Genomic DNA, 19,697 nt, shown 5'->3' with positions numbered 1-19,697 from the left:
AATTTCTTTTTTTTTTATTTGTTTTTTTTTCCCAATCAATTCTCTGTGTGCAGTTGGCTTTGTTGAATTGCGAATTTTCATCGTTAAATGACGAAACGAGAATATTATTTGGAACGTGGTGAAAGAAAATGGATCAATTCCGACTATGAACAATGATCTGTTTGATAGGTCGAAACCTCTCTCAAGGCCGGATAACTTTCGTAGAGAATTTCACTTTTCATCAACCGAATCGTTGATTTTCTCATGGCCTAGACAATATTTCTTAAATGCAAGTCAGTTCCAACTCGGTAAAGCGACTTAAATTCGTGAGGTTTGTTTCGGTAATCGGGGAGCTATCAGGGAATATTATGTCACCCTGACAGTTCTCAAAAATTGATTCTAAATTGATTTGATAAAACTTAGTCCAATGTTAAAAAAAGAATTTGTACTTGAGATCAAAGTATTCTTTAGAGGACCATATAAATCACGCGGTCTGCATGGTAAATAGGATCGGACATCCAAAGAGGCACAAATATTTCACACAAACTGGGGCTGCTGTGCCGTAAAACTATAAAACTAGAAATCAAAAACACCGTCAATTTTTACTTTCCTCATATTTATACTATTGAATACACCTATTGAATACACGCTCTTGTAGCGCTGGGTGGATGCGAGTCGATTGTAATCTGACGTCGATAGAAGAAAGGAATCAGCGTTCGAAATAGGAAACGGAGTTCTTTCGTAGTATTTTTTTTTTTTTTTTTTTTTTATACCAAATCGAGATGACGCTTTTAAATCCACGCGTTGTTGATAATGGATCGGAATTCGAATGCACAAATGATGACTTAGAATGCTTCGACATACTGTATTTACGCATCCAGTGCCTGCACGTGTAGAAAGGCAATCGCGTCTACCTTGGCTCGGAAAGTTATTTATATAAGGTTTAATATCGACGTGACTAGCCCAGTCCTGGAACATTTCGACATGCGGACATTTGTAATGGAAGAAAATATAGCTATGGTTCCAATAATAATAATAATAATAATTTCCGCGCGAGAAATCGCCCCTCGTTAACTGTCCCCTTTCGTCTCCTTTGAAACTGAAATTAGGAAGAGTAGACAGCATATATCACACATTTTAGTACGCTAATGACAAATTGTACTTCGTGTAAACCTGATATTATAGATTGTGAGTCGCGTTCAAGTTGAGTGATAAAGGATGTAATAAGTTTGGCTTATGTTATACCTTCTTATACAAAATTAATAGATTTGCAATCATTTCGCCGACTCATTCGCTACGGTTTTTCTCTTCAACTAGCTTCGACTAGGATGGAAACTTTGATCGAAGTCTCAGGTTTGGCGTAGTTGACGCGCTTAGATGTAACAACACGTATGTATGTAGTTCCAAATAACAGCATGAAACGATTGGAATTGCAGGAAAATATGTGAAAGCAGCTCAAGTCGTCGAAATTGTGAACCGTTAACTCAACGCCATCGATTATCCACGTATTCTCATTAGACCACGTATCCCTTGCCGATGAATTTTTGATGGAACAGAGCAAAGCATATCAGACACACGTCGGTGATTAGTTTCTACTATTAGTATCGGCAACAAACATCAGCCAAGTGCTGAGTTTAAATTCCGATGCCGCTAAAAAAATTTTCATTTTTCAATCGCGATGCCATTTCCAACTCCGCTAAAACGATATAGGAAAAATTTCATTCCCATACTTTAATTGTCCTGTTTAACGTTGTGCGTACATGTCATCCACTTTCCAAAGTACATGACTTCGAAGACACTTGTCCCAGTTTAATAATATAGTTTGCCCTACTTGTTCATAATCTTGGAGTAAAGTTTCCATCGGTAAATATTGATTCTCAGATGTGTAAAGAGGACAACCGACTATACTGCGTATATTTATTTGTATCGAAAATGATTCGTCGAAGTTGGTCATGGTAGAATATCTTTTTATCAATTGATTAAACGGTTGCGTCGTTTCGATCGGCCACGGCCAATAATTACTGACAATCCTACGAGCGTAACGTGTCGTTGTCCAGCCATGCCAGGAGGAAATGGCCAAGTTCGACGAATCATATTTAATATACGTAACGACATTGGTCACGAAGTTCAAACTTGTATATTTATTTCGACAAATTCACAGATATGGACTCCTCGGCGCCAGTGGTTGCGGGAAAACGACGCTTCTGTCCTGCATCGTTGGTCGACGGAGGTTGAATTCTGGAGAAATCTGGGTCCTGGGTGGAAAACCGGGTACCAAAGGTTCCGGAGTGCCGGGTAAGCGCGTCGGCTACATGCCCCAGGAAATCGCCCTCTACGGAGAGTTCACCATAAGAGAAACGATGATGTACTTCGGGTGGATATTCGGCATGTGCACAGCCGAGATCGTCGAGAGGCTCAGATTTTTGCTCAATTTCTTGGATCTGCCCTCGCAAAATCGACTCGTCAAAAATCTCAGGTAAGTCGAGGCGATTCGTTCTTCGATTATCAGTCTTGGAAATCATTCGTCATTCGTCTTACCAGACTCCCGATACAGATGTCGCGTTCTTAATGAAAATTTACGTTTCTCTGAATACAGCGGTGGTCAGCAGAGGCGAGTATCTTTTGCCGTGGCGTTGATGCACGACCCGGAACTCCTAATTCTGGACGAACCTACGGTGGGAGTCGACCCGCTCCTCAGACAAAGGTGAGGTTTGAAAAATTTATTGAAGCCGATTTTACCTGCAACCTGAAATCTCAAGCTACAACGGAGGTCGCTGATTGAGAAAACTAATCACGCTCGACGCGCGAGAGTCGTTTACTTGGTTTCATATTCCTCCCATTCGAGCCATCATATTACTATTATACTTATAGGTGTAATTTCCATTAAGGATATCTAAAATTGATTCGAGTAAATTTGACAGTTTGAAGTGGAATTTTCCGAGAGCTATACAACACTCTCGCAGTTATTGATCACCAGCGAAATTATCAAAACGGTGTTATCCTGGAATATTCTGTTGTGTTGAACCTAAATTCCGGATTCTTTTGTCGCAAACAGAATTGTTTCTATGGTTGGCTGGGTATATTCCGAAACCCAGCTCGTTGTGCAATCGGCTTTAGATATTGCCTAGTTTCTGAAACAAGGGCGTAAAGCGAGATTTTTCTTTTTTGTAAAAAGTTTAGACCGGAGTTGCGTTCAATTTTTTTTTCTCTCTGCGTAAAGTTCGCATAATGAAAATCATGGGATGATGCTTATAATTATATCTTGATTATACACAAAAATAGGAAATTTCTATGATAAAGAAAATGATGTTGCCCTAAAGTGTATTTATCGAAAATAGAATCCAGCTTTGGATTATCATTTTTGATTCGGTATATTACATTTATATTCAAACAAAATACATTATTTATTAAAAATGATATTGGTTCGCACGATTGTTCTTAAAAATCATTGCTAAACAGTATACTATATTTATATTTAAACGCACCATGAAATTATGCTTCAAAATAAACGTAAGAATTTAAAATTGTTATACGACGCTGAATTAATTGATCTTTCAAATTGCATTCGCAAATTTTTAGTACAGCACTTAACTTTACACATACACAAAAAAAAAAAAAAGAAAAAGCTCACCTTACGCTCAGAGTTTGGAACTTTACGCACACGAGGCCAAAAATTCCTTTATCATTAACCTGCAGCGATCAGTATGGCCGGAACAAGGACGCGCATCTCTTATTTATTTCACATCATTTGCTATATTACCGAACAACATGCTCTTCGTATTCCTTTTTCTATACCCTTCTTTTCTTTTCGTTCTTCTTGTAACAATGAAAAGCTAATCGCGCTCGTGGCTAAGTCCTGAGACGCAACTTGTACGTTTAGCCCGCCAGGTGAATTGCGGCAAATTTACATCGGTCGAAGATCACTGACGTGCGTGCCGCAGTTAATAATAAAACAGAAAAGTAATTAAAAAAACCGCGAACACACGCACACACACACACACACACGCAAGAAGCGAGCTGTAAAAAACTGGCTAGTGACGTCAAGCCGGGTCTCGTTCAGACCAAATGATGTCCGTCATATTTTCCAGCGCGTCTCAAGTCCAAAGACTTGAGATGTTGGTTTTGGACCAGGTAACCTTTTTCTTCACCGGTCGACCGTGAACGTTAACTAAGCTGAATCAGGCCATAGTTCTGAATATCGATAGAGATCATCAACGCCATTCCTTGCGTTCACATAAACCGCCGAGTCATTTGCATTAATTATATATAATTCATGCATCGAGTCGTAGATTGTCCTCAGAATATTATCGTTGGACGTAAAAATTATTCAATTCAAAATTCTCTGTCATACAGCTGTTGTAAAATTTATTTCTAATAATTTGTGGAAATTTTTCTCTTAGTCACGAACGACGGGATATTATATGGTCTACGTTATTGTACACTCAACAAGAAGAAGAATTAATTCTATTCGAGTCACAGTGAATTTTATTAAGTTAAAATAACCTCCGTCATTTATATACCGCAGTCAAGGATCTTCTACCAGCGGGAGTAACGAATATTAATGAATTGCGAATAAATTTTGCGAGAGTGCTGTAAAATTTTAACATTCTCTTCGAAATCGTTTCGAATAATCGCAGCATGCAATAAATCGGGAATCTAAAAATGGACGCAGAATAATGTCGACGACCTGCAGATACGTCGATGGAACATTGAGCTAGGAAAATCGAGCGCGCGCAGCTTTTCGAAATGTTTTCGAAGCCGAACGATATAACGTCGGAAGCGATTGTTATTTCTTCAATCTATCGCGGACATGAAAAATTTGAAGAAGTGATTATCTTCCACTTCAATTCATTCCGTGCATAAATATTCCATAATCAAATGTCCTGCGCTTAGTCTTGATGATGCTTCTGGGAAAGATCAATTAAATTCTTATCACTAATAGCTTCGGCTACCTTGACTCGAGGTCAATACACACGTTATTATAAAATTAATAGCTTTGACGTCGAGGGTTACGGCTAATCGATCTCTGAAGTCTGATCAACAGACTACGTTCATCACGAATTAACATCTCTTTTTCTCGTCTATTCGCCGTCATTTAAATTAACAAATTCTCCACGGTCGTGGAAAGATCAGGTTTTATTTTTTAGACACAATTCTGGTTTGCATCGTTAGGCATTGTATTATATAATTCATAACTTAATGCAGCCTGCCTACCGCACGTAGTTCCAAAGATCGCAGCAATTTGTTGCATCATCGACTCACAGACAATCGTTACGTTAAGTCTACACGATGTGGACTCGTATGTAATTTAGGAACGATAAAACAGGAGACTCTACACGCGAACGATTTTTTATTGCCAAGATCAAACGTGTCATGGCCATTAAGGCATGTGGATCCGGAAGTTGAGGGATGGTTTGAAGTGCGTGTAGCTACGAGAAGCTGATGAAAACTAAAAATCAAAAATTTCCCATTCAAGATTTTCGCACTACTCTCTAAGATTCATTTTTATTTATTACTACTTTCAGTATCTGGAATCACTTGGTACAAATCACCAAAGATGGGAACAAAACTGTCATCATTACCACACACTACATCGAAGAGGCTCGACAGGCTCACATGGTAACAAATCTCTACGTTGTGAATTTAATGACGTGGATATAATTCATGCTTCGCAAATAACGATCAATCCTAATTGAAGTAAACGGGTATTCAATTTTCCCAACAATCAAGGCTCGTGCTAGAATTTTGCTTTCATTCGGGTTGTAAATCACAGATGCTGACAATTTATGTCGCTGTTAGTTAACGTCTACGTCTGAATTTATTGCGGATTACTTTTGCTGTCGCAAATCGGTACAAAGTTTACTTTGGGTCTTGTTTTTTGACATGTAAAAATAACTCGGTTGATTTGATTTATCACGTTTAGAAATACTCGTGATTTTCCTTTCCAAGCTCTCCACGAACAGTTTGAACCATTGTCACGATAAAATTAAATGTCGAATCAATCTTTGGCACTCTTCTGCTTATTCTAGTTCGTTTTCCTGACGCGAAAACATCCAACGAAATCGGTAGCTAGAATATTCAACTTGTAACAGATACACTTTCACGTTCCTAGACACACGCTCCGAGGAAGTAAATAAAGGAAAAACTTGTTACGTTATATCTTTAAATAACGAGTCTTGTTACCGTAACGTACAGTTCTATAAGATTCTTACAGCGCCGTTCCCTATATATCCAATTACTCGTAGTACAACTCTGAACCTCGTCGTAAAATTGACATGCCGACGTAGTCATTACGAGTATCAAACATCAAGTACCTACCTAGCGTGCTGATAAAAATTATTCGATTAGAACGAGCATTTTCTCTTCTTCTAAGATCGGTCTGATGAGGAGTGGAAGGTTATTGGCCGAAGAATCACCGAGGGCACTTCTCACCATGTACAATTGTGCCTCCCTTGAAGACGTGTTCCTCAAATTGTCCAGAAAACAAGGACAATCCACCCAACCCACGACAGAATTAAACATATCCAACAACATCAGCTTGGTAAGAATTCGGAAAACTTTTGCTATTTTTGTTGTCATCACTACTCATAATCCTGTACTTAAAAATCACTCAAGCTTCGTCTTCTTGTTTAATGCTATCCGAAGGATTCGGTTGCGAGCGAGGACGAGGTATTTTATAATCTCAAAATAACTGGCCTAGTCCTCTCAGAATATAATTTGTAATTTTTTATACACAGGCCTCCTTGAACTGGGGGAAAAAAGATGAACCAGTTTACGTGACTCAAGAGTCTGGAGTCGTTGGGCTCAACTTCCACCAGAGCAAAGAGGTCCTCATACACGATACGACAAACGGCGTTGGCAGTCATTACGACGTAAGTGAAATTCGACCGGTCTCTAAAACTGGGTAAAAATTCGACGATGTAAAGGAAATTCATTTTTCGTGTACCGATGAAACTGCTCCGTTCTGTCAAATGCTTGATCTATAGGCATAGATATTTGCCAATTCAAAGCCACGTCGATTATACCTGTCCACAACTGATTGCTCGTGTCTTTAAATAGTTGAACGGAAAACCGCTTCCTGGAGCGAAAGGTGATACTTCGGTAGAATGCGATGATTGCGGGGACTTTACCGACTGCTACAAGATCACCAGCATTGGAAAGATACGAGCCCTTTTGCAAAAAAACTTCCTCCGGATGTGGAGAAACGTTGGGTGTGTATATAATATACCGTTATAGACATTTCGATAAACTCCGGATGTTTGATAATAATGACGCACATGCGCACATAATACGTAAGAAACTTTCTACTATCGGGTACAAGTTATTCTCTCCTATGACGGCAAATCACACTTCGACTTATATAATGATTTTTCCCTTTCTTCTCGCTCAAACAGAGTTATGCTCTTCATATTCGCCCTGCCGGTAATGCAGGTGATCCTATTCTGTCTTGCTATTGGAAGGGATCCAACGGGACTGAAGATCGCAATCGTTAATCACGAGATGACCTGGGGAAACTTGAGCTGTCCAATTGAGAAAAATTGCAGTTTTACGAATCTAAGTTGTCGATATTTAAAATTTCTCGACAACGAAACGATGGTCAAAGTGAGTGGCGCGCACGTTTATACTTTGAAATGCACTCGTACCTCGCTTTACGGCCCTGACGTATTCCGGAAAGGTTGACCGTAAAGCGAAAAGCCGTATAACGAATCAATTACCTTTGCACAAACCCGTACAAATTCAATTGATTCTATTCTAATTTTTCATAAAATAATATAGTTTTTCATTCATAAAGGATTTTACTCTTTGTATTTCCTGTAAAAAATGGTGCGTAAGAAACAATCGAACGAGTGCCGTAATTAAAAAATACCATTTTAGCGAAATTCGGTATAAATAGCGGCCGTATAGAGAGGTATAGGTGCATCGCAATCTCTACATCGATCCGATTCGATGTTCCAAACACCTGCAATGCTACTTTTCAGGAGTATTATCCAGACCCAACTTCCGCAAAGGACGCTGTTCGTGCCGGCGAAGCTTGGGGGGCTCTCTACTTCACAGAGAACTTCACAGACGCTTTGGTAGCACGAATGGTTCTCGGCCGTGATGCTGACGACGAAACGCTGGACCAAAGTGAAATCAGAGTGTGGTTGGACATGTCGAGTAAGTCCGATTTTCATGAGAGTCGATTTCGAATGGTCGCTGTCTGTTTTATTTTCTTTCTCTATTTCCCTATTTCCCAACCGGTGATTCTCAACCTCGGTGCCAAATCTATAGATCAAAGAAATTAACGTACATGTAAAATAAGAAGCAACGAAGCGCAATGAGTTTGCTGAGTCCAAACGCACGGTTGAGGTCGAATGACTTTGAGCGGCTACGGGCAATAAGGAAAACTATCAACGATTGTATTTTCCGCTTGTCTACAGACCAACAGATCGGCCTAATGTTAGCCAGGAACCTGCAATACACGTACAGGGACTTTGCGAAGGACCTTCTCTCGAATTGTGATCAGAATACCAAATTGGCTGACGTTCCGATACAATTCAAGGACCCCATTTATGGCTCGAACGAACCCAGTTTTACGGACTTTGTGGCGCCTGGTGTCATTTTAACGTGAGTAAATCGAAATTACGGTGCAGTGTTGAAAATGATGGCGAATTTACCAGATATTTACTGGTTGCTAATTTACAAATTCGGTGTAGTGACGTAAACTACTGTGTAGTTTTTAATATGTAAATATTGCTTAATTTCTTTAATGAAATATTTGTTGTGGGTTAAAAGAATTTCAGCCATCAACAAGGAAATTTTATTTCACTCGTATCGCACAAAAATATTTCTTGGGGTGGGAAAATTATTTAGTGAAAAAAATGAAATAAACTAAGTTGAAATAGAACTAAGAGAACACTACTATAAGTGTTAAAATTGGTATTAAAAATGATCCTGAACTTAAAATCAGGTTAAAAAAAATAGTGGAATATATAATTGAAGTTCTTCGCTAGCGATTAACAAGTATAAAAAATCTTAATTTTCGAACAGTTGAATTCAGACGAATACAAGAAATTTTCTTCAACACATCTGCCTAATTTTTCATGCAGATTGTACAGGAATCGTGGAGAATGCATATTTCTAATTTTTGTAAATCATGAAAAAAAAGGTAATATGCTCACGAAGAAAACAAGATGATTTTTATCGACCGGACGTTGACAGCAATCCGTCCAAAAAGATGTAACAAAACTGAGTCTGATCAGTTATTTTCTTCCATCTAATCAGATCCATGAAAATTCAACGATTGCCGATCAGCTTAACAAGCAATAAGGTGTCTACGATACAAAACAACAACGACTCGAGGAGGAAGCTATTAAATATTTCTTACAATGCGTCGTAAATATAAAATTATCAAAGGTTAAGATTTTGTTATTGCCTGGCGAAATTCTTGAGCACCGAGCAGCGATGTAATTGATCCTTGATTTCGCAGCGTGTAACAATGTCACATGTTTGAATCGTGTCGTACATGCGTGATTTCTCAATTACAGAATCGTATTTTTCTTGGCTGTGGCTCTGACCTCGTCCGCCCTGATCATCGAGAGGATGGAGGGTCTTCTGGATCGAAGTTGGGTCGCCGGCGTTTCACCCGGGGAAATTTTATTCTCTCACGTCGTTACGCAGTTCGTCGTTATGTGCGGCCAGACCGCTCTCGTCCTTATTTTCATGATCCTAGTCTTCGGGGTTGAGTGCAAGGGTGAAATCGGCTGGGTGATCATACTCACGATTCTTCAGGGACTCTGCGGAATGTGTTTCGGTACGTTGCATAATTATCAAATTGTAATTGACTAAGATAGTTGATGGCGTGTTTTTTTTATTCTCTTTTTTTTTCCCTCCCTCTTAAACTAACCGTTTTATTCTACAGGAAGAGAACATTACTTCAATTTACGATCAAACGATTAACTGTATGTAAAAATATTCAATTATTGACTCGCCAATATTAACTTGTCCCACAAGGTTGTTCACCGGACGCTGTAAAGTAAACGAAAATGTTTTTTAATTAAGTGTAAATCAGTCTTCGAATGAATTTATTCAAATATATTTGCACACTCGGAGTTATGCGGTTCTTTGAATAAATATTAATTAAAAAAATTTCACAACCCCGAACAGAAGAAAAATATCCTTGCTGTATTATTCTGTATAATTTGATCATTAAGGAAATTTATACACTGTTCAAAGTCTTATAACGTACATCTGCGTTGTACAGATCGTTTCGTAGAAAAAAACTGAGATTGCGAGGCAAGAAATAAACAAAAAAACAAAAAACTTGTTTCAGGTTATCTTTTTTGCTAATAAAATTTTATAGCTGCAGATCAGAAATTCTTTACAGTGAGCAAGGCTGTTTACTGAGTATTTCTGCACTTTGAATAGAAAATTTGATCGTTCAGCAAAATGTTACTTTCCGATTGGAGAAAATATTTGAGGATTTCGTGCAAGCAGCGAAAATTAAATTTGAGCAACACAATACTTTTTCCGTTGTCCGCAATTGAATAATTTTTATATTCGAACGATTTTTATTACACGCAATTCGTCAGCTGAACATTGCAAGTCGTCTTTTAATTAAATCCTGCATTCGTCAATGCGGTCTGTGTTACATCGGAATGATAATTGGCATATATACGCTTCGCAAAAAAGTGCAGTGCAGCATAATGTGCAGCAATAACTGCAATGGTAAATAAAACCGATTAAAAATATATGTAAATAGTGCTTGCTCAATCGCAATCTGTATATCAGCGTGTGAACTTTTGATCGCGTTGACAGTATAATACGTTATGTTGCAGTGCAACTTTGTAATCTAACTGAATATGATAGCCTTTGCAGATTTTAGATCTGTTGCAGAATCATAATTTTTACAACGATTTACCGAAACTTCACGACTCAAGAATGAATTTGCTTGATAAAATTTCGAGTTGTGATTACAGCGAACACGTTAATTAATTATAACGTAATGAGAGACAATTTAACTGAGAACAATATCACACTTTCGCTGTGTTGAAACTTAATTTGTGTGAAGAATTCGTTTATTATCAGGATTCATATAATTATTACACGATTTAAATTAATCAGCACAACGCCCGTACTCTGATTTCGACGTGTTGTTTTTTTCATGTTCCAGGTTTTGTAATTTCTGCAATTTGCGAACTCGAAAGAAATGCCATTCAATTGGCGCTTGGCAGTTTTTACCCAACGCTTTTACTCAGTGGTACGTATATGCACAGGCACCAATTACTACGTATGCATATAATAGTACATGTATACCTTTCACGATCATTATATAAAGTAATGATTAACACGAGACAACCGACCTCGGTCATATTTCCGTTTCCAACTACTACAAGTAGATTTTTTTTACTTGCAAGTATAACACAGATAAATTCTTGCATTAATTAAAGATAAAAACACCTACAGCTCAGAGGAATGATTAACCTTTCGGTCGCCATTATATACAATATATACAGTATTATACAGTATACTGGCCAAGCTATAGTCAATTAATATAAATGTGGGTTATTTGAATATACATTAAAATCACCGCCGGTATAAAGGTTGAAAAGAACATGACGCCTGTACTGAGATTTTCTTATCCTGCGAGTCATCCGGTTGAGATTGTAAAATTATAAAAAAGAGGGGCGAAGGGGGGGGGGGGGGGCTATAATTATAAGAAAAAATAGATTAGACAACGAAATCGGATTCTGAAATTATTTGAGCTAGTAACGGAGTTTCATTTCAAGATATTTCTGTTATCCAATTCATGCTTTTAATTAATCATACTACGATGTAGAGTATTTATCAGATTATTAAATTTACGGTCTACAAAGATTGTCTTTAGAAATACAAAAATTGAAAATACTCAAATTTACGCAAAAGCTTAGATATCGATGCTTTTTTTCAAATTGTTTCGAGGTGGTTGGAAATTTAATAGATTCCTTCGATTTCACTCTACGAATATGGCTCATTTATTCAGAATACTCTCTCTCTCTCTCTCTCTTTCTCTCTCTACAAATTTACCGAAACACTATTTTTTCCATGTTGGCATAGTTAAATTTTTCATTTTACAACGGATGACGATCAACAAGTGTCAATATGAAATTAACTGTTGAAAAAGGAGAAAAAATCTATAAACATCACCGGTTTTCGCGGAAAATTATTGCCACGGTATCGATTTGTCTTTTCGCAGGTGTAATTTGGCCAATCGAAGGAATGCCAACAGTTCTGCGATACATTTCGCAAGGCTTGCCACTAACGATGGCAACCACGTCGCTTAGATCGATGCTAACACGTGGATGGAGTGTCACGGAGCCTGACGTTTACAACGGTTTCATCTCAACAATAATCTGGATCGTTGTTTTCCTCACGATAAGCATGCTTGTGCTAAAATTCAAACGGGGATAAGGATAACGTTAAAAGGTGGAATCAATCCTGGGAATTGTTACTGTCTGTGAGTGTGTGTGTGTACAGTAAATTTTAAGAATTAAGAAAAGAGACTATATGCACTTTAAATTCTCTCTCTCTCTCTCTCTCTCTCTCTCTCTCTCTCTCTCTCTCTCTCTCTCTCTCTCTCTCTCTCTCTCTATCTGTCTTTTGACTCGTTACGTTGTCGTCGTTTCAGCGGTATGGATATGCCCGAAAGCTCGTTGAATGAACCATGGATACGTATTGTATTTATAAGCAAACAGCATCATCAGCTCGCAAATATTTAGGGCCCACTTTCAACGATTATCTGGCTTGCTTGTGATAAGTTAATTTTTTCCACAATATCAAGGAATGGTGGTAGTTTGATAATCGTTCTCTCTCTGCCTTTTATTCAGCTTTCTGAATTCCAATGTAGTTCGAAATTCCTTTCCCTTTTTTTAAAAACCTGTATCGTAAACGCTGAGGGTCAAAGTGAGTGTACTTTGCACTTTCTTGTCTCGTGTTTAACTGACTCTGAAATTGTGATGATATAACAGATTAGGGAATCTTCGAGAGTTTCGCTGAATCCCGAGACCCTGTATGAGACCCCCTGTGTATGTTAGTTGAAATACGACGACGAAGACGACGACGAAACTGTTTGCCGTTCTTAGCTTAAAGTTAAGGATACGCAAAGTTGCTCAATTATAAAAACTTCCGCGCTTTGTAGTTGGACAACTGTTGATTATTGATTTTTTTTTTTTTTTCTGCTTTCGCTTCATATGACCCACATTCTTCTTTCGTACCTATCTTTTGCTATTACAACGACATTCATATACGTGATTAATAATAAATGCGACGATGAATGATCAATATAATTATGGATATACCGGGTGACTCGGGTTTATACGATTTATTGTTAACACTGCAGTTTTATCAAAGAAATGTATAAAGCGATATTGGAGCAACAGTTATTCATGTGACTGTGTAAGCTTGTTAACTCTTTCTATAATCTTCTTTCCGTAACCCATGTAGCATAAAAATAAATTTTTAGAACGATACGTATTTATCGCGTAGCTCGTTCGTAATCATTACATTTATTTGTATATAGATATACAAGAATTATTATACGAATAATTTAACTAGCAAATTTTTTATTTTATTTTTTCCTTCGCCACCGTTATTCTTATTACTTTTACTACAAATTTGTTGTCCATTTTTTTTTTTTATACTTGAGTGTATAATTGAATGGTAAAATCAAAGAGACGTGCAATCGAGTAAATATGTCATTTTACAATAACCAAATTTTTTTACATGTGTTCAACTTGGATGATCTGTTCGATAATTTTCCCTAAACTTTATTCCGTTGTTTTTTTGTTTTTTTTTTTTTGTTCTCTTTTCAGTAAAATATATCGCGGGAAAGATTGTAATTAGTATTTTATAAGTTTTTAGAATTTAATTAAAAGATAAGCTTAATAAGATGATTATACTTGCCCATGACTTAAGCATGTACTTCTATTTAACATATAATTAGAATACTCTCTGCAGGCGTGCATTTCATAATTATTGTTAGCACATTCAACTGACAATAATTCGTATTTTATTATCATATTATTATACTTATTATTGACTCGTAAGAGTGGCTTTCCTCGCTTCGAATACCGTTGCGTTGAAATTGAACAATTTTGATACTTTGACTTTTGACGATACATGAGATACGGGCGAATTGAACCGAAATTTATCGTAGATAATCGTGCGATTGATTGATCTCTGTAATACGCAGACATTTTAACCGACTACATTGTCTACCCGAACATAACGGAGTATTTTTCCGACTGCTCAATCACAAATACATCTATATAAATAATAAGCCAATGAACACGAAGTTATTTCAGATTCATCTTTTATGAAACTGCAAAAGAATTCTTACGATTCTGACGTGACAAACGGAGTATTAAAAAATAGAGCAATAATAAGGACAATAAAATATGAATATATATTCGATAGACGAGCAGTACGATCCAAGATGCAATGTGATCAGAGATAATAATTCGGTTTAAAAGGACCTACATGATATACGATGCGTGAGATTTAACCCAATACGATTGTATAATAAGTAATTCATTATGAATATACATATAATAAATGTAATATTATTAGTTTATATTTGTTACGAAATGTACGCATACGTATAATTAGCGGGAGCAACACAAAAAAAAAAATCGGTCTCTCGAAATAAAGATAAAAAAATATTTATATCATCATCGTTCTGCCCTACATTAATTTCTACCAAAATATCGTATGCGCGAATGTAAAAAATTGTTTATTTTTTGATTATATTCTGATTTTGATTATATTCAAGACTGTCGAAACGGATCGAAAACAAAAACTCCGGATGAAAACAAAATAAACTCTACGTCTAGTCTTAAGCTTCGCATGGAGTGTATGAAGGTAAAAAATTGCTCTACACGAACCTGAAGATATTTTCTTCCTTTTATTTTTTAATTAATATTTAATTATTTTTAACATTTTGTCTTAAATCTGATAGTTTTCGAGACACAACAATTCAACTGACGATGATTCTTCAAAATCCAACTGAAAAAATTGCCCCTCCACTCATCAGAGTCCCAACCCCAAAATTCTAAGGAAAATTACTTTTTTTAAACTCTGACAATCTTCAAGCTATTCCAGTATGAACCTATGCAACTTTTTACCCTGGACATATTTTCTCTGAAACCCCCTAGTTGTTGAATTACAGCTTTTGTTTTAAACACGTATTTTTTAACTGAAAATGCAATACTGGGACGAAAAAAAATCATACGCCGCGAAACGGCCATGCTCAAAAATTACGTACCAGGCCCAAAAAGAATTATAAAGAATTTTTTGAAAAAGCAAAATGAAGATAAATTTGTCCTTTTAAAAACGCTGCTTCGAACGTTTGATTATCTTTATTTTTGAGAAATTTCGACTGGTATACTCAAACTTTTGGCCGGCAGTGTATACAGAAAATTTCATCTGGAAATGAGGTGATGGGCAATTGAACAATAATTAGTGGATTTTATATTTTATTGCTTATCAAAAAACATTTCACCTATATCCGTAAGTGATACACCTAAGTGTGCATTAATATAAATAAATAATTCGATGCTTAGGACGGTTTGATTGAATTGTTATCGGTGGAAATCATTTTGTACTTCTCGTCTTCGATAAACCATTCCCGATCATTCTCGACCCTGGTCTTCCAGTATTCTGAAAAAATAAAATACCTAAATTAAATAAATGTACGATCGATTTTTCACTATGAATGTATATTAATCACGCGTTGAATAGATTCACATTACTGTATACGCGTATGAGTATCAAAGCTTATCTGTAGTAATTAAGTGCCTCTTTGTCCCTCTATCATTCAACAGAAGCATTGCGTCGGTATAATGATGCATGTTTTTATATTAATAGCGTCATAAGGTACACATTGTGATAAATTTTTTCTTCTCAATGTGACAATTCAGGTCATTACTTTGTCACACGTAAAAACCAATTTTACTACTTTCCGTGCAAACAAAAATGTACTACTTTATCAATTGCGTTTCGTGACCAGGAATTAGATGAATGACGATTCGTCGGTATTGGTTAAAATGATTTATTTAAATGTTGACGTTTCGACCAGGCTCGGTCGGTCACCTTCTGAATTATTTTCACAACCTCATGAATTAGATGGTGTGGATGTAGCAATATTTAGAGAAATAAAAATGTACAATAAAAAAAATTAAGACGTGAGGTCAAATCGAACTTATTTCCAGCAAGTAAATGTATTAAAATAGGATAATGGACCGTATGAAATATTTCTTCCACGCTTCAAATTTCTTTATAATTTATCATCGCGAAACTGTATAGAACGACAAATAAACAAATTTGCGTTGCTCTGCATGTTATTCGAGCATAAAACATGACACAATGATAAGAAATGGGGACAGTTTAATATGTATACAATCGTCAGTTCAGATAAAATAATTATGGCTGGTATTCTGTTTCGATTCTTGGCGTTAAAAAAATTATACCTTCGTCGCCTGATATGACCAATGATAGACAACATTATGCGTATAAAATTACATATGTTATACACGTGTGATTGTATTATTTTCCATTCAATAGCGTGACTATCAAGATTCTACAACGATTTCTCAGATTGGCTTTAGAATTCTTTGCATGGAAGTGCATGACGAAAAACGTAATCGTAATTTTTTCAGAATTTTTCTACCCAGCGTATCTGCAATACGATATAAAAACTTGAAAAAGACCCACTTTCTAAAATCTGAAAAAATTTAGAAAAATATTATAAAATATATCAAAAGTTTTACACTTGTTAAAAGATGGAGATTTCGTAACTTAAAAAGATAAATGGGAAGAATTAAAAAAAAAATTAATTATTATTGCATTTCTGATATAAGGATGAACGTAAAAGCTCATTATAATATCTCTGTATAGAAATTTTTCGGCCCTTATTATAATGAGCTTTTATGTTCATTCTTATGGCAAATATGCAATAATAAAAAATAATTTTGTTCTATTTTATAAGATTTTTCTGAATATTTGCAGATTTTAGAAAGTTGGGGTTTTTTTCAAGTTTTTATATCGTACTTCAGATACGCTGGGTCGTAAAATTTTGAAAAAAATTGCCATTACGTTTTTTGTCATGTACTTTCATACACAAAATTATCAAGCGAATCTGAGACATCGACGTAGAATTTTGAAAGTGATGTCATGGAGTCATATATACAAATATATACGCGTGCAGAGATTTCAGTTGGGAGTGAAATGAAGTTTGATACCGTGGCACCAGGAAAGCAGTAAATTCTTATCGTAACTGAAACACTCCGCGGTCACCACATGATCCATGCAATATAATTAATACAGTACAAATCTTTCACAAAAATATCGTAATTACAAAAATAATTCTTCAACGGATATATATGATTGAGTATAATTATCAAATTATCAGGCATACAGGTAACAATGGAAGTCCGCTTCATATCAGGTTCCAAACATTTATTCTGAACCCTTGTGTAATTCATGAGATAGAAAAAAGACCGCTTACCAGTCAATTCTTTAACAGTGCCATCCGTGCCGCCGTATTCCAACGGTAATATGTTCGGTGATATCTTTTTATGCAGATTTTTCAAACCGCGAGTATGAACGTGAACTCTAGACTTCATTTTTGGGTTCATAAATTTCCTGAATACATTCAGTACGAAGTTGACGTAAACTGGAGCGTTGATAAATTCCATGGAGTTTGTTCGCATCGGATAACAACTTTGCCACGAATGAACCGCTCGCTTGATCACTGCTGGCGGTAATTGCAGAGCGTGTCCTAGCGTCACTGCATCAAGGTCAAATATCGCGAATACACCGTAGAGCGAAACCTCTTTGCTGTATCTCGATGCGAGTTCAAGAATCATCTTGCCAGCCTGAAAAACGTTGATTCAATGGAGCTTGTTGATTCCGCCTTAGGCAAGTCGGGCGAGTATTAATTGCTTCAAGACTCGAATAACAGATCTTGAAATCTGTTTGAAATCTTGGTCGAAGCGTACCTTGAACACGTTTGACTGTTTGTGCTTACTGGGATCGTGCACCGACGCTCGAATTATGACGACTAATCTTCCTTCGTGATCGAATTTTCTCAACGGTAAAAATACCCTGTCAAATTTAGTAGAAAAATTCAATACAAATCTCGTTTTGAACTTTCTATTTCGCTTCAATAGCAGTTACCCCATCTGGAACATTTCTTGAAGCTCAGGCAGCAACGGGTCTCTGTTGGCAAACCATTCGGGAACCGTTGCTCTCAGCTCGTGATAATTCCGAAACTTCATTTTCGCCTTCTTCATGTCGAATTTGCAGCCCCTCAGGAAACGCAGAATGTAAAAGTCATCTGCAAGAAATATCTAACGCGTGAATCCAAAGGCGGCCGCAATGCACGTAACAATTACTTCGTTTCGGTTTCTCTAAATAATCTAAATTCGCGCTGGTTTATTCACCGAAACAAGACTGATCACGTGCAGGCTATGTTTACATGATGGGTCATTGTTTCTGAATCTTCGGAACACTTTAACCTTACTCCTGCCAATTTAATTCTAATTTTATGTAAAAATAGTATTATACACATCACAATGGACGAGTTTGATTTTTTCAAATTTTTTTCCAACTTCTTGTTTCTTCAGAAAAGTGACATCGATTTTACGGATGATCGAAATCATGTCATTCTTCTTCTACTTTCATTTTCAAAAAAATCATCCGGGTTCTGAGTAAAATATCAATTTTGATGCTCAACGTGACGGAACCGTGTAAAAGTAGCATCAAAGTACACAAAGTCGTCTTTCGTCGTATGCGATCTATGTTTTCGGAAAACTTAACATTTCTTGTATATAAGTATAATATCTAAATGTGAGAAATCAATGGGTTCTCGGTAACGACAAAATAGGAAGAAGAAAAAAAAATGCGTGACCTACGTACTATGGAGCACAAGTCATAGTTTCAGTGAATATTTAGTAGTTTCAACTGACTATCAAATCAGTTTCCTGCAGAATTCTCGCTTCTCCTTTCTCGCGTGATCGGCACAAAACTGAGACAATATCTGTGGCGGAATAAGGGACAAATCAAAATTTGTCAAAATTGAACTTTACCTCTGCGATATGTATTATTTACAGATAAAATCATAATTAAATAAGTTACGGCGAAGTATAAAAGTGTTTCGTATTCGAACAATGTTCCATACGTAATCTGTTTACAATGGCATTAATGCGAGTCAGTCACAATTTATCTCACCAGTGCGAGTATGCAAGTCTTTATTTTCTAATATCCACTGCCTCATTTCCGAGATATTTTTTTCCCGATCGTGCTCATGCTCATTTAAATTCAAGGCAGCGTATTCCCGCTCAGCATCGGTCAAGCTCCAATAATCGTCCGATTCGTTAGACATTTTACGTTAACTGAATGAGAAACCGCGTTTTAGATCCAATGGGATTCCAGCCTTAACGCGCACTAACTCTTTGAATACGCGTGCAGCTGTGTTTCATAAAGCTAAACGCACTGCTAAACCTGGCCACACTTCAGGCACTTTAAAGTACATACCGTCTGCCCCACTGCTTACTGTCGAGTCTCGTAAAAGGCAGCGACTGCAGCGCTGCCAACCCATGGCGTCCCTAACTAACTTCAGCGCGAAACTTTTATACATAGGTATATCTTAAAGTTGGCAAGTTGTGACATGGACAGACACTATGGATACATGATTGAGCGGT

At 36.7% G+C, this 19,697-nt stretch overlaps 2 protein-coding genes across 8 annotated transcripts in view; one reads left to right on the top strand and one right to left on the bottom strand.

Annotated features, from left to right (window-relative positions):
* LOC124300157 (ABC transporter G family member 23) overlaps positions 1-14,661 on the top strand; it is a 50,273-nt gene extending 35,612 nt beyond the window's left edge. For all 6 annotated transcript variants that reach the window (XM_046753865.1, XM_046753894.1, XM_046753884.1 and 3 more), the window contains 12 exons: positions 2,141-2,455; positions 2,576-2,683; positions 5,505-5,598; positions 6,353-6,520; positions 6,717-6,851; positions 7,039-7,190; positions 7,374-7,581; positions 7,959-8,136; positions 8,400-8,586; positions 9,507-9,772; positions 11,132-11,218; positions 12,194-14,661. In XM_046753865.1, coding sequence (XP_046609821.1) covers positions 2,141-2,455; positions 2,576-2,683; positions 5,505-5,598; positions 6,353-6,520; positions 6,717-6,851; positions 7,039-7,190; positions 7,374-7,581; positions 7,959-8,136; positions 8,400-8,586; positions 9,507-9,772; positions 11,132-11,218; positions 12,194-12,408 — 2,113 coding nt within the window. In that variant the 3' untranslated portion in view covers positions 12,409-14,661. The remainder of the gene's footprint in view (positions 1-2,140; positions 2,456-2,575; positions 2,684-5,504; positions 5,599-6,352; positions 6,521-6,716; positions 6,852-7,038; positions 7,191-7,373; positions 7,582-7,958; positions 8,137-8,399; positions 8,587-9,506; positions 9,773-11,131; positions 11,219-12,193) is intronic.
* A 792-nt stretch (positions 14,662-15,453) lies between these two features.
* Positions 15,454-19,531, bottom strand: LOC124300099 (retinol-binding protein pinta). Of its 2 annotated transcripts, XM_046753787.1 has the most exons (6): positions 19,225-19,364; positions 18,913-19,033; positions 18,172-18,331; positions 17,994-18,099; positions 17,501-17,870; positions 15,454-15,654 (listed from the first exon to the last, which is right to left on the bottom strand). In XM_046753787.1, the coding sequence occupies exons 3-6, from the start codon at positions 18,285-18,287 to the stop codon at positions 15,554-15,556; spliced, it is 693 nt and encodes a 230-aa protein (XP_046609743.1). In that variant the 5' UTR covers positions 18,288-18,331; positions 18,913-19,033; positions 19,225-19,364; the 3' UTR covers positions 15,454-15,553. The 2 variants fall into 2 exon arrangements, with proteins under 2 accessions (XP_046609743.1, XP_046609735.1); XM_046753779.1 differs by lacking the exon at positions 18,913-19,033 and having other exon boundaries at positions 19,225-19,531.
* Positions 19,532-19,697: the final 166 nt, after the last annotated feature.

The sequence above is a fragment of the Neodiprion virginianus genome, chromosome 1 (genome assembly GCF_021901495.1).
Source record: "Neodiprion virginianus isolate iyNeoVirg1 chromosome 1, iyNeoVirg1.1, whole genome shotgun sequence".
NCBI classification, from domain to species: Eukaryota; Metazoa; Arthropoda; class Insecta; order Hymenoptera; family Diprionidae; genus Neodiprion; species Neodiprion virginianus.
The sequence above is the reverse complement of the archived record's forward strand: the minus strand, read 5'-3'. Positions and strand labels throughout refer to the sequence as shown.